This window comes from Pteronotus mesoamericanus, unplaced genomic scaffold, assembly GCF_021234165.1.
Source record: "Pteronotus mesoamericanus isolate MK-2021 breed Mesoamerican mustached bat unplaced genomic scaffold, CSHL_Meso_final contig_84, whole genome shotgun sequence".
NCBI classification, from domain to species: Eukaryota; Metazoa; Chordata; class Mammalia; order Chiroptera; family Mormoopidae; genus Pteronotus; species Pteronotus mesoamericanus.
This window is the reverse complement of record NW_026555267.1, coordinates 2,800,620-2,814,217: the sequence shown is the minus strand read 5'-3', so window position 1 is coordinate 2,814,217 and position 13,598 is coordinate 2,800,620. Positions and strand designations below refer to the sequence as shown.

Sequence of the window (13,598 nt, the reverse complement as noted above, 5' to 3'; positions counted from 1 at the left end):
CACACTTAGGTTGTTTCTATATCTGGGTTATTATGAATAATGTTGTAGTAACATGAAAGTTATCTCTTTCAGATCCAGATTTCCTTTCCTTTGGTTATATACCCAGAAGTGGGAATTCTGGGTTATATGATAGTTCTATATTTAATTTCCTGAGGAAGTATGGAAAGCCACACTGTTTTCCATAATAGCTGAACCAGTTTACATTCCCACCATCAGTCTCCAAGGTTCCCTTTCTTCCACATCATCATCACTACTTGTTATCTCTTGTCTTTTTGATAATAACCATTCTGACAGCTGTGAGATGATATCTCATTGTGGTTTTGATTTGCATTTCTCTGATGATTAGTGATATTAAGCCCCTATTCATGTACATATCAGCCATTTGTATGTCTTGAGAATTGTCTGTTCAGGTCCTTTGCACACCTTTCTAATCAGGTTATTTGTCTGTTTTTGCTATGGAGTCGTATGAATTCCTTATTCATACTCCTTGTCTACTAACCCCTCATCAGGTATATGGTTTGCAAATACTTTCTCCCATTCTATAAGATGCCTTTTTAGTCTTTTGATCATTTTTCCTTTGCTGTGCAGAAGCTTAGTTTCATGTAATCCTACTTATCTACATTTTTGTGTTTGTTGCCTGTGTTTTGGTGTCAAAACCAAAAAATCATTGCCAAGATCAATGTCAGGAGGCTTTTTGCCCTATGTTTTCTTCTAATAGTTTTACAGTTTCAGGTACCATGTATAAGTCTTTAATTTCTTTTGAGCTGATTTTTGTATACGATGTGAGATAAGGATTCAGTCACATTCTTCTGCATGTGGACAGTGTTCCCAACAACAATTATTGAAGAGACTGTTCTTTCCTCACTCTGTGTTCTTGGTACCATTGTCAAAGATTAGTTTACCATATATGTGTGAATTTATTTCTGAGCTCTCTATTCTGTTCCATTGGTCTATACATCTGTTTTTATGCCAGCATCATACTGTTTTGATTACTATAGCTTTGTAATATATTTTGGAACCAGGAGATGTAATGCTTCTAGCTTAGTTCTTCTTGCTTAAGACTTCTTTGACTATTCAGGGTCTTTTGTGGTTCCATGTGAACTTTTGGATAATTTGTTTCTATTTCTGTAAAGAATAACATTGGAAATTTGATAGGAATTACATCATAGATTACTTTGAGTTGTATGGACATTTTAACAACATTAATTCTTATAAGCCATAAACATGGAATATCTTTCCATTAATCTATGCCTTTTTTAATTTCCTTCATCAATGTTTTACAATTTTCAGTGTACAAGTCTTCACTTCTTTGGATAAGTTTATTCCTAAGTATTTTATTCTTTTTGTCACTATTGTAAATGGTATTGTTTTCTTAATTTCCTTTTTCAGATAATTCATTGTTAGCATACAGAAACACTACCAACTTTTCTACATTGATTTTTTTTAATCATGCAACTATACTGAATTCATTTCTAAGTCATTTGCTGTTGTGGAGTCTTTAATGTATTCCACACATATGATCAGGTCATATGCAAACAAAGATAATTTTACATTTTTCTTTTCAACCTGGATGCCTTTCTTTTTCTGGCCTAATTGCTCTGGCTAGGACTTCCAGTACTATGTTGAATAGAAGTGACAAGAGTGAGCATTCTTGCCTTGTGCTGGGTCTTAGAGAGAAACTTTTCAGTTCTTCCCCATTGAATATAATAAGAGCTGTGGGGTTTCCATGTATCGTCTTTATTGTGTTGAGGTTTCTTCTGTGCCTTTTTAAAATAGTTTTTTTTTATCACGAATGAATAATGAATTCTATCAAATGCTTTTCCTGAATTTATTCAAGGTGATCATGTAGTTTTTATCTTTCATTCCGTTAATACGGTATGTCATATTTTTTCATATATACTGAGCCATCCTTGCATCCCAGGGATAAATCCCACTTGGTTAATCTTTTTAATGTGCTGTTGAATTCAGTTTGCTAATATATCATTGAAGATTTTTGTGTCTGTTCATTAGGAATATGGGCCTGTAGTTTTCTTTCTTGTACTGTTCTTGTCTGGCTTTTGTATCAAGATGATGCTGGCCTCATAAAATGAGTTTGGAAGTCTTCCCTCTTCCTCTGTTGTTTTGGAAGAGTTTAAGGAGGATTGGTGTGAATTCTTCTCTGAATGTTTGGTAAAAGTAACCTGCAGAACCATCTGGTCCAGGGCTTTTCTTTACTGGGGGAGATTCTTTATTAGTACTTCAATTTCCATATTTGTGTTCATCTATTCAGGTTTCTATTTTTTCTTAATTCAGTCTTGGTAGGTTATACATTTCCAGGAATTTACCCATATATTATTTACCCAACATGTGTATGTGTGTGTGATAAGCACAAAAAAAAAAACAATTTGGAAAAGTAAATTCTAAACTGTTGATAGTCATGGCAGAGGTGTGGGAGAGGAACTATCATTTTTTTATTTTTTATTTTGTTGCAAAAATTAGACTTCTGTGCAGTTTAAAAACCTATTTCAAAACCACAGCCCTAAGTGAATCTAAAGAGAGATCATCAGACTCATTTTTCAGAGGAAACGATTGAATCCCACTGAGGTAGGGAATTAGTCACGTGGCTCGAAATTGGTGGGGCATCCATGAGACTATGTATGTGTGCTGTGTTTCACAATTTCTTTCTTAAAAAAGAGGCTTTTTTTAAAAAAAATTAGATTACAGAGGGAAAACCCATTTACTGGAACACAGTTGCAGTCTCCCATCCTGGCTGTTGCACCTTGCGGATCTCCAGTGGACGAGGGAGACGTTTAACCCTGCGCAGTCAGATGACCTAGGCAGGCTGGTGCGTGGGGAGCCGGAGACATCAGCTCTGTCTCCATTAGGACCTAGCAATTCCCTGCTCAGCCAGAGGCCGGGAGCAAGATTTACTCGCTGCCAGTGGCAGCTGTTGGTGCAGCATGTCAGCCCCTGCAGGGCAGTTCCACTCCTAATTCACTTTACACACACTTTGGGGGAAATGTCCTGAGACCGAGCCAGAGCCAGATGGGCACCGAGCTTATGAAAGGCATAACTGTTACCAGGAAATATTTGCAAATATGTATGGGTATTTTTGTATATGTGTGTGTATGCATGCATTTTATACACACACACACATCTCCTTGAAATCCCTTCGATTACAAGATTGTCTTTCCAGTTGTTCTACAATATACTTTCCTGTTTACCCTTATGTAGGGCGGATATGCCGTGCCTCGTACATTTTAATGCTGGAGTGTTGTTCTTATTTTTGTTTCCTCCTGCCAGGTGCAGCTCATCCACTATAACCATGAATTATACACAAATGTCACAGAAGCTGCAAAGAGCCCAAATGGACTGGTGGTAGTTTCTATATTTATAAAAGTAAGTGTCTTGCATTCCTTTATTCTTCTGCTCCTGCCATCCCTACCCCAATCGGAATACCTGTTTGCAGTCCTGTTGGATCTTAGAAATAACACAAAGGGTAGCGTGCATGCCCAAGGAAAGCTGCAGGGTGGCGATGTCACATCCGTGAGATTTATGAAAAATGAGCTCCCTCTCAGTGAGATGCAAAAATGATGGGTTTCATCTCAGAGCATCGGGGCCTGGGAATTTGAGCAGCTTCTGTCCTAGAGGGGGAACAATAAAACGTGCTGGAGGCAGAAGCAGCCTTCAGGTCCCACCTCGTGGAAAAATCAGAAAGATGTAGTGGGAGGGGGAGGTGGCTCACCAGCATTCCTTGGAAAAAAGAGGCACAGGGAGATGTGAGGCGTCCTCCGCCCGCTGGCGCGGCGCAAAGCAGCTCCCTCCAGCTTCTGCACAAGGGCTCTGAGTGTCGCCCTCCCCTCTCTCCCCCTCGTAAGCATCGCCCGGGGACAATTAAGCAAAGATCACCAATGCTGACTTTGTGGCACTCTAGGGAGGCTCCTCATCTTCCTAACAATCACTGCCAAGGAATCTCTAGTGAAGCCAGTTCTAATTTGTTAAAAGGTAATTACCGTTCACATTTTTGACAGATGGAGAGTGAAACAGGTATGTAAATTTAAAGGAAGAAACAAAAAGAAAATGGTCTTTCCAATTGGGAAAAAAGAAAAAAAGGAAAAAACCCATGTGTGGCATTTCCAAAAATTGGCGGTCACTAAGATAACCCCTCAGGAAGTTTTGGCCAGGTCATCGGAGGCGGTGTCCCAGTCTGAACTAGGAGCCTCATGAAGATGATCAATAGAAATTCAGCATTTGCAACTTTGGGGTGGGAAAAGGGCTCCGGCAATGACATCATTGCTCAGAGGAACCGGCACAGGGCACCCCAGGCACTGCTCCCTCGCCCTCCCTGCAAGCACCGCCCTTTGCCACAGGCACTTCACCTGCCTGGTCAACACTCTCAAGACTCCACGCCTCCCCCTAACTCTTCCCTCTCACTTGGGTCGGGTCCGGCCTTTCTGTGGTCCAGGCGGACCTGTACAATGAGTAAGGGTATTTGTGACATGTTGCTGCCTCCTGGCCGCCAACCCCACACTCTTCCAGCTTGCCATCAGCAAAGAGAGGAAGGGGCTTTGGGCCAGGGAAACATATTTTTAGGCCTTCGTAATACCTGATGCAACGTCTCAGAGAAATTGGTCCTGCTGGTCCCTGCTCTACACACCCCAGCACCATCACAGACCTTGTAGGTTCCTGAACACCAGGCACTCAGATATGTGCTTTGCATATATTTTATCATTTAACCCTAATAAATCTGCAGGGCGGACATTGGTGTTCTACCCTGCGAATGAGGTAAAGGGTTCAGAGACTCTTTGGCATATTCCTCCCAAGTCCATGTAGCTCCTAACAGCCCATTTAGGAAGGGAACCCAGGTCTTGTTTGACTGTAATACTAACAACCTCATTCACACTACACGCCTCCCCGGGAAAGCTGGGGAGAAGCAATTGAGAAGATAGAAAACATTTAAAAACATCTCCCCTCACCCCCATGCTGCCTACAAGCACAGGGCAAATTCTATATCCCTCAACCAGCCCCAGTTATGAGATCGGTAACTGACTGGTGCACCCATCCCAGCCCACACTTGCTGAAGTGCAGCCTGCAGAGACGTCACAGTGTCGGGACACACGCATCCAGGCGCTCCCCTCTCCCATGGCTCTCCCAGGGAGTGACTCCGTGACCCACGTGCGCCGCCCAACGAGGCTTGTCCATCGCGGGCTGCCTCAGCCACGGTCCCTGACTTTGCCTCACTTTGCTCACCGCTCCGGGGCCAGTGAATGTTATCCTGGACGGGCAGGCACATCGCAACTGACAGGGCGACTGACACACCAGAAAGTCGGCCTTCTCGACAGCGCACCGCTGGCCTGTCTCGCTCCGCCAGGATTATTGACGCAGGTCCTGGCAGCCCGCCTTGGGCGGGTTGGGACGAACTCATACCCCCGACCCTGAGGTCAGGGAAAGGGTGGTGACTTGCTCTGCAGGCTCAGGCCATTTTGTCCCTTAGGGGGGCTTCCCCTCTTTCCCTGAGCAAACCGGAAGCTTTCTGGCTAGATCTCAAAATCAATCACAGCATTTCTCTCTTTGTCCAAAATAATCGACTTCCAGATGTTCCAGCTGTGGCTTGTCATTCACTCGGCCCAAAACACCGAGTGTGGGGCACAGGCCAGCCCCGTGCTCGGCACTGCAACATAGAAATGAGATGAACAAAGCCCTTGGCCTCTAAAGGCATGCAGCCTCTGCTGGCCTCCCCTCCTCAGCTCCCCGCAGGGGAGGCAGCACCAGAAAATGAGAGAGCCCACATCTAGGACACCTGAGCCCTGGAGATGTCACCCTGGCCAACAGCAGACCCATAGAAGGGTCGCAGCTGTCGGTTAAAAATGGGAGACTGGTTTATCAGTGGGTTTTACTTATCTCTATCTCCGCCTCATCCCCCATCCTTCCCGTGACCACAGGGAACTGAGATTTGGCTGTAATTGCTACTCAATCACACGCCATTAACTTCCCACTTAAGCTCACTTATACCAAGTACATATTTTATCCTCTCACCCACGCAGCCAACACACTGGAGCCCACAAATCATCTGTGTGCACTTTGGAAGTTTTTCCGTTATTTTTAGGCAGCTCAAAAGGGTCTAGTCCCAATGTTAGCGCTGCCCAGACTCACCAGGTACCAGGAGCCCAAGGCACCAGCTGCAGGTCACAGCAGATTCCTTACAGCCATGACATTATATTTTGGCTCTCCTTTCACTGGGTGCAGCGGTACAGACAGGTGGCTTCGGGCTGTCTTTCAAATGGCCAAAGAGAATGGTAAAGTAGAAGTCATGTTTGGCACTGAAGATCCTGCGGGCAGCATTGTTTGATTTGGGACTTTTCTCCGTTTGCGGGCAGGCTTTTACGAACAGCATTGAGCATTGTCACTCATGGAGCTCCCCTCAGTGCGTGTCTCAACACAATACGCCCAGGAAACTGTGGAAAGGAGAGACACGTGGCAGGAAAGTAAACAATCTGGGCTATTTCCAAACTAAAAATTACCTGTTGCTTATCTAATAATAATAATCGTCTGCTGTAATTTTTCCAACCCTCAGAATAAATCGGATTTAAAATGTTGCTTTGTCACAACATCTGATTAGTAGCTGAGGCGTAAATTACAGAGCAGAGCTGAGCTGAGCAAGGGAGGAGAGGAACGACTAGGAAAAACAATGATACCTCAGAAAAGCCGAGCAAAAAGGGGTGCCAAGAGAACAGCATCCACGGTTCTGTGGGGCACAATCACAGTCTCTAAATGGTGGTCCCCTGGATTAAGCTCCTGGAACTTTGGCTTTTTCTCCCAAAGAAGGAATCTGGAGACCTAAGGGCATGGGCATAAAATGGGAACAGATCACTAATAGGTACTTGGTAAATATTTATTGGACACACAGATGCGTGGACGGTTGGATGGAAGGATGGATGGTCGAATGGCATGGTGTATGATATATTTATGTAATAAAGAGCAGCTATGTAATAAGTTTTTCTATTACTTTTAGAGATTTGTTTTCATCTCCTGATACCCCTGTTCTGTGTACTCTTTCTCACTCTCAATGTAGATTACTATCCCCTCGGTAACATGTCACGCCCTACCCCCTTTGATGGCTCCCCATCCCTACAGGATAAAATTTAAATGCCTTAATATGACTGTCAAAGCCTGACATACGCTAGCCCCTGCCTACCCCTCTCGCATCACCTTCTGCCCTTCCTCCATACTCCCAGCTCCAACGACACTGAAATATGTGCCTGAGCATGGCTAGTTCCCCCATGTCCATGTATGAAACAGATGCTCTGTATGCAATATTTTTCCTTGTTTCCACACTCTACCACAAAAGCACTTTGTTAACTTCCACCCATCCTTCAAGAATTGGTTCAGGGCCCTGGCCAGGTATCTCAGTTGGTTAGAGCGCTGTCCTGATACTCCAAGGTTGCGGGTTCAATCCCTGGACAGGGTACATCCAAGAATAAACCAGTGAATACATAAATAAGTGGAACAACAAATCAATGACTCTCTCTCTCTCTCCCTCTCCCTCCCTCCCCTCTACCCCTCCTTCACCCTTTTTCTCTCTCCATAAAATCAATTAAAAAAGAAAAAGACTCAGTTCAGGCCTTAGCTCCCCAGATTCCCCGGGTGGATGGACCTCCTCTAATAGCTCCATACCTGTGATCCTATGCTAGCACTGTTCCTACTATATTATATCCACGGTTTACTTCACCTGTCTTCTTTCTCTAGCCTGGGCTTCTGGAGAATGGACTCTGTGTATTTTATCTCTGAATTTTCAGCCATTGTAGTGTTTGGCATGTGGTTGGCACTCAAGAAATATGAATGAACAAGCGAATTCATGGAGACAATGTTTATCCTGGGATAGTACTACCCAGTCATTAAAATTTTTTTTTTCCTCCTCTAGGTTTCTGATTCATCAAACCCATTTCTTAATCGAATGCTCAACAGAGATACTATCACAAGAATAACATACAAAAGTAAGTTTCTTATGCAGCAACTATTTCTCATACAACAACGATTACTTACACAATTACTCTATAAAGGTTAGCTCTGTCTGAAGGCAGAAAGCCAGAACGGATGATCTCCAAGGGGCCCTCTCAGCTCCCTGATCCTTTAATTCTATAGAAAGTCACTCTGGAGAGCCAGGGCTGGATAAGAAGCAGCTCATTTGAAACAGAAGTCCCTGGGGTGTCTTTGTCATCCACGCCTGTCGTAGGCAATAATGATTATTATGAAGATGGTCGTCATTATCTCCTGGATAGGTAATGAGCTGGGGCACTCTATTAGCTGACAAGCTCCACCATGGCAGCTCGCCATATTTGGGGTTTTGCCAATTTTGTGATGGAAAAATCATGCACCAGGTAGTTTGTACCCAACCTCGGCACTGGTGGCGCCCCTCAGCTGGGCCAGTCTCCCTCTCTGTGAGGCTGGATCTCCCTTCAGGTGGAGGCACGGCAGCATCTTTCTTCATCCTCACGTATAGCCCACCGATCTAGAAGACTCTGTCCAGTTTCCTTGGGTGTCCAGAGTGTTTCATCCCTATAACCTGTAAGCAGAAAAGAGAGAACAGTACAAAATCGAAGGGAGAAGAGGGCCAAGTTGCTACTGTCATCCACAGAAATCCCAGAAGTTGCAGGATCTGGGAAAACTTACATGAAATAACACACACCGAGAGATGAAAGAAGTCAGTACAAAAAAAAAATTTTTTTTTTTTTTTTTTACCTCAAGTGGGATTTAAGTCCTTTGTCCTTAAGCAAGGAACTTCTTCATTTTGATTCTGTTTCCTTATCTGTAAAGTGAAGACGTTGAATTTAAGGTCCTTCTAGGATTCTGAACTGAGCAATAGGTAAATAACGATTTTCACAAAGTCGAAATACGCTGCTTCCCTTTGGCCTGTCCTCCCCCAGGCGAGGAGCTCAGCTGTGCCTGCCGCCTCTGCTCCCCACGGCGATGTGGCAAAGGCAGAGTGCGCGCTCACAGGGCTCCCCGTGGACTGCTGGAGGCAGAGAAAGAGAAGCCTTTCCCCCGTTCAGTGATTCACTCATTCAGCAAACATGTCCTGCACACCCGCCCCAGGACAGATACCAGACGGGGCACCCCGAATAGAAAGATGGGCCAGGCCCCAGCCCTCCCCACAGGTGCTCGCTGCCAAGTCACTCCCATGTGAAGAGAACGGGGTGGGGGGCAGCGGGGTTGGTGAATGATCCTGAAGGGTTACACTCCACCTAGATGGACGTCACCCTGCAGATGAATCAGGGTGTCTCCAGAGCCACCCCGCCCTTCCTCGTCAGCGCCCCTAAGATTTCTCCGCTAAAGAGGGCATTTCTGCCTCGTGTGCAAATAGCACATTTGATAAATGTCCGTAAAAGATTATTAGTCTTTTAACTTTTTTGATTAAAAAAGCGTGAAAATTAAATAAAATGTTTTCAGATAATCTTGAATTTGCAGTTTAGAGACCGTGAAAAGCCATGAAGTCTCACATTAAGCCCCAACACACAACTTAACAGATTGCCAGCTGCAGAATCAATCGTTAGTGGCACTGTCCTCCCTGCCCCACCCCCGGCTCTGGTCTGATCAATTTTAAGTGATGTGGCTGCTGCTGAAGAAGAAAGTATCCACGTGGGTCTGCACTGTAAGGAGTTGTATTGATTCTGGTGCAAATAGGGGCTGGAGAGCCAAGGTGACAGGTCTTGTTGGGACCAATGATGGATGGCTATTTTGTGGCCAAGGGAAACTTCAACTTCATCTACTTCAAATGAGCGTGCCTCCTGACTGCCACCCCCATCAGGTCTCCCGAAACTGAGAGGGACACACTTCGGCAATAGCTGAAGTGGATAGCAATGTTAAAACCCAAGACCTTCACACATACTTACTGAGTGGCTCCTGAGCGCGAAGATACAGAGAGATCAATACAAGAAAACGTTTCCTGTCCATGAGGTCCTCACTCTTTAGTTGGAGAGACAGACATATCACAGTATATTACAAAGATTTATGTAAAAAGTTCAGTGGTCAAAATACGAAAAGAATTCTTTTGGATCACAGGAGACCGGCTCAGAATTACAGGGCAAGATTGCACAAAGCAGGTGCCATTCCAATAAGGACTGAATAGGTGAATAACTATTTGCTGGGGGGGAGAGAGAAAGAGGGAGAGAGGGAGGAAAGGGAAAGAAGAGAAAAGGAAGGAGGGAGGGGGAAGGGAAGGAGAGGAGACAGGGAGGAGGGAAGGGAGGAAGGAAGGAAGGAAGGAAGGAAACAGTGATGGAGGGAGGGAGATATTCTAAGCCTAGACAGCAGCATCCACTGCAAGGGCAGCATTAAAAGGACAATGAGATGTTCAAAGGGAGGAACCTGTCTTCATCAGCTCTTTCTCTAGCGGTGTACCCTACAAACACTGGTGACGGCCTGAATTAAGGGAGGAATGAATGGCCCCCAGCGGTAGCCGGGACAGGGGCAGAGGAAGTGAGTGGCAGGAAAGCTCCTCTGGAGCCAGAGCTTGAAGGGTCTAGGCGTCAGGCCGAGGAGCGCATGCAGAAGATGTATTTGAAGAAATGCCCTCAGCCCTCTCCAGACAGCCTTCAAGAAATGCAAATAGAAGGGAGCAGGGACCCCTCCTCCTTGGGTCCCTCATGGTCTATCTGTCAGGCCCAAGGAAAGGGAAAGGAGAACTAAACGGAGATAAAGAGATCCCCTAGGGAGAGGTGACTGTGTTAGGCCCCCAATCACAGGTATTTTGTGCTCTTACACACATTGGGGAATAATGAAGATGCTCCCGGGAGCACACTTGTCACATACCTGAAGGAGTGACACCACAGGGACGGCGGTGGCCCCTACACGTGGGAATGGCCTCAACATGCTATTCCCAAAACTCTGGTGGAAGGGATTGATTTGCTCAGCAGCGAAGTGTGCGCCACCTTCTTCCCTGCAGCTAAGCTCCGGGAGGCACCAGCCTGAGGAAGGAAGGCTTGAGGCAAGCAGGGGAGTGTCCGAATCAGGAGCCAATCACCAGGACACAGCCCCTGGGTGGGGAACACAAGCCCTAAAGTCTCTCCAGAGGCTCCGCAGGAGGCAGCAAGCAATGCTGCCATCAGCCCATGAATTCCAGTCAAGATGAAGACAATGCCACCTGTTGTTACACCTATCAGAGTGCTCTGTTTCCACTTCCATACTTCTAAGATATAAATAAGTCAATTTCCCTGACTGGCACCCAACCACACACCCAGGCATACCTGACCGTGACCCCCACCCACTCTCCCCAGCAGCCCATTCTGTGGCTACAACCCAGAATGACAGCCCAGTGTGGCTCCAGTATGCCCTGTCACTTAGACGTGGTACCCGCTCTGCAACATGCTGAGCATCAGGAAGACAGAAGGGATGCTAACTGAGAACTTTCCACTCTCCAGGCTCTGGGCCAAGAGCTTTATCTGCAGCACCTTACCTGGTGCTCACAAAGCACCTGACTTGAAAATAGATGCAGTTGCCATTCCAGTTTACAGATGAGGAAACCAAGGCTCTACAAAGTGAAGTCATTTGAGGGGGCACACATCTAGTAAGTGGCTATTAATAAACAAGCATCCCACATAATAAAAAACCTTCAGCAACACACACTGACCTCTCGCTGTTGCCTCTGGTCAGCTGGGCTGGCTGAGCTTCCAGCTGCAGGTATGCAGTGAGCCAGGGCAGTGTGGCTCCATGAGGCTCTCGTTGTCCGGGGATCAGGAAGCTCACCCAGGGCAAGTACTTCTGATGGTGAAGGTCAGAAACGTGTGATGTTACTTAAGGCTGATGCTTGAAACTCATACACTGTCCCTTCTGTCCACTCTCCACTAGCCAAAGCAAGCCACGTGACTTTCTTTGTACTTTAAGTACATTTCATGGTCATCTTAAAAAATAAATAAATGTAAAATAAATGACATGAAATGAAATAAAATAAATCTCCCCTAGAAGTGGGGGTGGGGAGGGAGTGAACATGCCCTGAATAATAGTTTACTCTTCCACAACAGGAAAGCAAGGACTCAAACACAAGAGCAAGGAGAGCTTACCTCTGAGGTCTTAAAACCAGTTGTAATGCTGATACTTGCATGTTACATGAAACTTATCAGCATGTTTTTCTCTTACGTCCAACTTGGGTTCAGTTTGAAGAGCCACCTCTTTGCTTCTGGCATTTGTGTCCACCTGGAAGGGATATAAATTAACCACAGAACTTGTGGGAACTTTGAAAGTTCAGGCTCATACCATCCTCAGCTCTCCGCGACTACTGCCTGTCCCCTGGCATGGAACCGCCAGTGGAGATCAGTGTCATGCAGAGGGACACAGTGGCACTGCCACTGTTGGCACACGTAGTAGTCAGAGAAGTCATGGGGTCAGTCATCCCCGTCGGCCTCTCCCTCGGAGGCCACTGTAAGGAGAAGCCGATCTAAGGCTTTCAGCGGAGAATGACATGGTCTGCTGACAAGAGGGTCGCTCTGTTGGCTCGGTCGGGAATAGACCAGAGAAGGGCAAGGAGAAACATCGGGAAATGGTTGCAGCGACCCAGATGATGTGACAGCATGGCCCAGGCGCAGGCTAATGGGGGGGGAGGTGGAGAGAAATGCTGGGGTACAGTTTGAAGAAAGAACCAAGACATTTCTTGATAGATCAGATATGTGATATGAACAAGAAGAGTCCAGGATGACTGAGGTCGTTAGCCTGAGGAACTGGAAGGAAGATGTTTCCATCAACTGAGATGGGAAGACTATGGATGAACCATGTGAGTGGGTGGGAAGGGAATCAGAAGTTTCAAACATGTTAAACTTGAGACGGCCATGGGGTACCCAATAACAGGTAGGCAGTAGGCAGTTAGATATATGAGTCTGGATTTCAGGAGACAAAACTGAAGATATAAATGTGAAAATTGTTGGGCTCCAGATGGCATTTAAACTGGGTGAAATCATGGGAGTGAGCATAAATAGAGAAGAGAGGCGGACATGTCCTCACTTTTAAAAGACCAGCTCGTATCCTCGTGATATAGGATTGCAAATCACTTCTAAAAATAACTTTTAAACCCCAGCCTGGAGAGCCTTGTGTGCGTCTGCCTCATCAGCCAGCCCAAGAGGTGTGAGGGGCACGAGCAATGCAGAAGCTTGGGGTGAGAGCTCTGCAGGGTGGCGGCCAATCCAAGGGGCACGGTCCACTGGCTTGGTCTCATCGCAGGTTAGATGACTGGAGGGAAAAAAGGAATTGAGCAAATTCATTCTATTGAGCCAGTTAAGAAAATCAATGCCAGGGAACCCATTAAAGGAGGAAAGAAGGAGCATCTCGCCAAAGAACTGGGAATTTTGGAAGCCAGATATCAAGCTGGTGAAAGCCACCATGCCTATGGGAAACGATGTGTTCAGTGAAGAGATGGCACTGGCAGACTTGGGCTCCCGGCTCCACCGCCTCCTTTGCTGTGTGGCTTCAGGCAAGTTTCTTACCACCTCTGAGATAATTTTATCACCAGTAAAATGAGGATATTAATACTGATATTGAGAGGGTTGAGGTAAGGATTAAGCAAAGTAATGAGTTAACTACCCGGACAATGACTGGCATAAGCTAGGTGCATAATTTTGTGTGTCTCGAAATTG

General features: G+C 45.8%; 1 protein-coding gene across 2 annotated transcripts in view; it reads left to right on the top strand.

Moving 5' to 3' along the window:
* Positions 1-13,598, top strand: part of CA10 (carbonic anhydrase 10) — a 440,279-nt gene that overhangs the window by 413,805 nt on the left and 12,876 nt on the right. For both annotated transcript variants that reach the window (XM_054585427.1, XM_054585428.1), the window contains 2 exons: positions 3,283-3,378; positions 7,901-7,973. In XM_054585427.1, the coding sequence (XP_054441402.1) occupies positions 3,283-3,378; positions 7,901-7,973 (169 nt within the window). The remainder of the gene's footprint in view (positions 1-3,282; positions 3,379-7,900; positions 7,974-13,598) is intronic.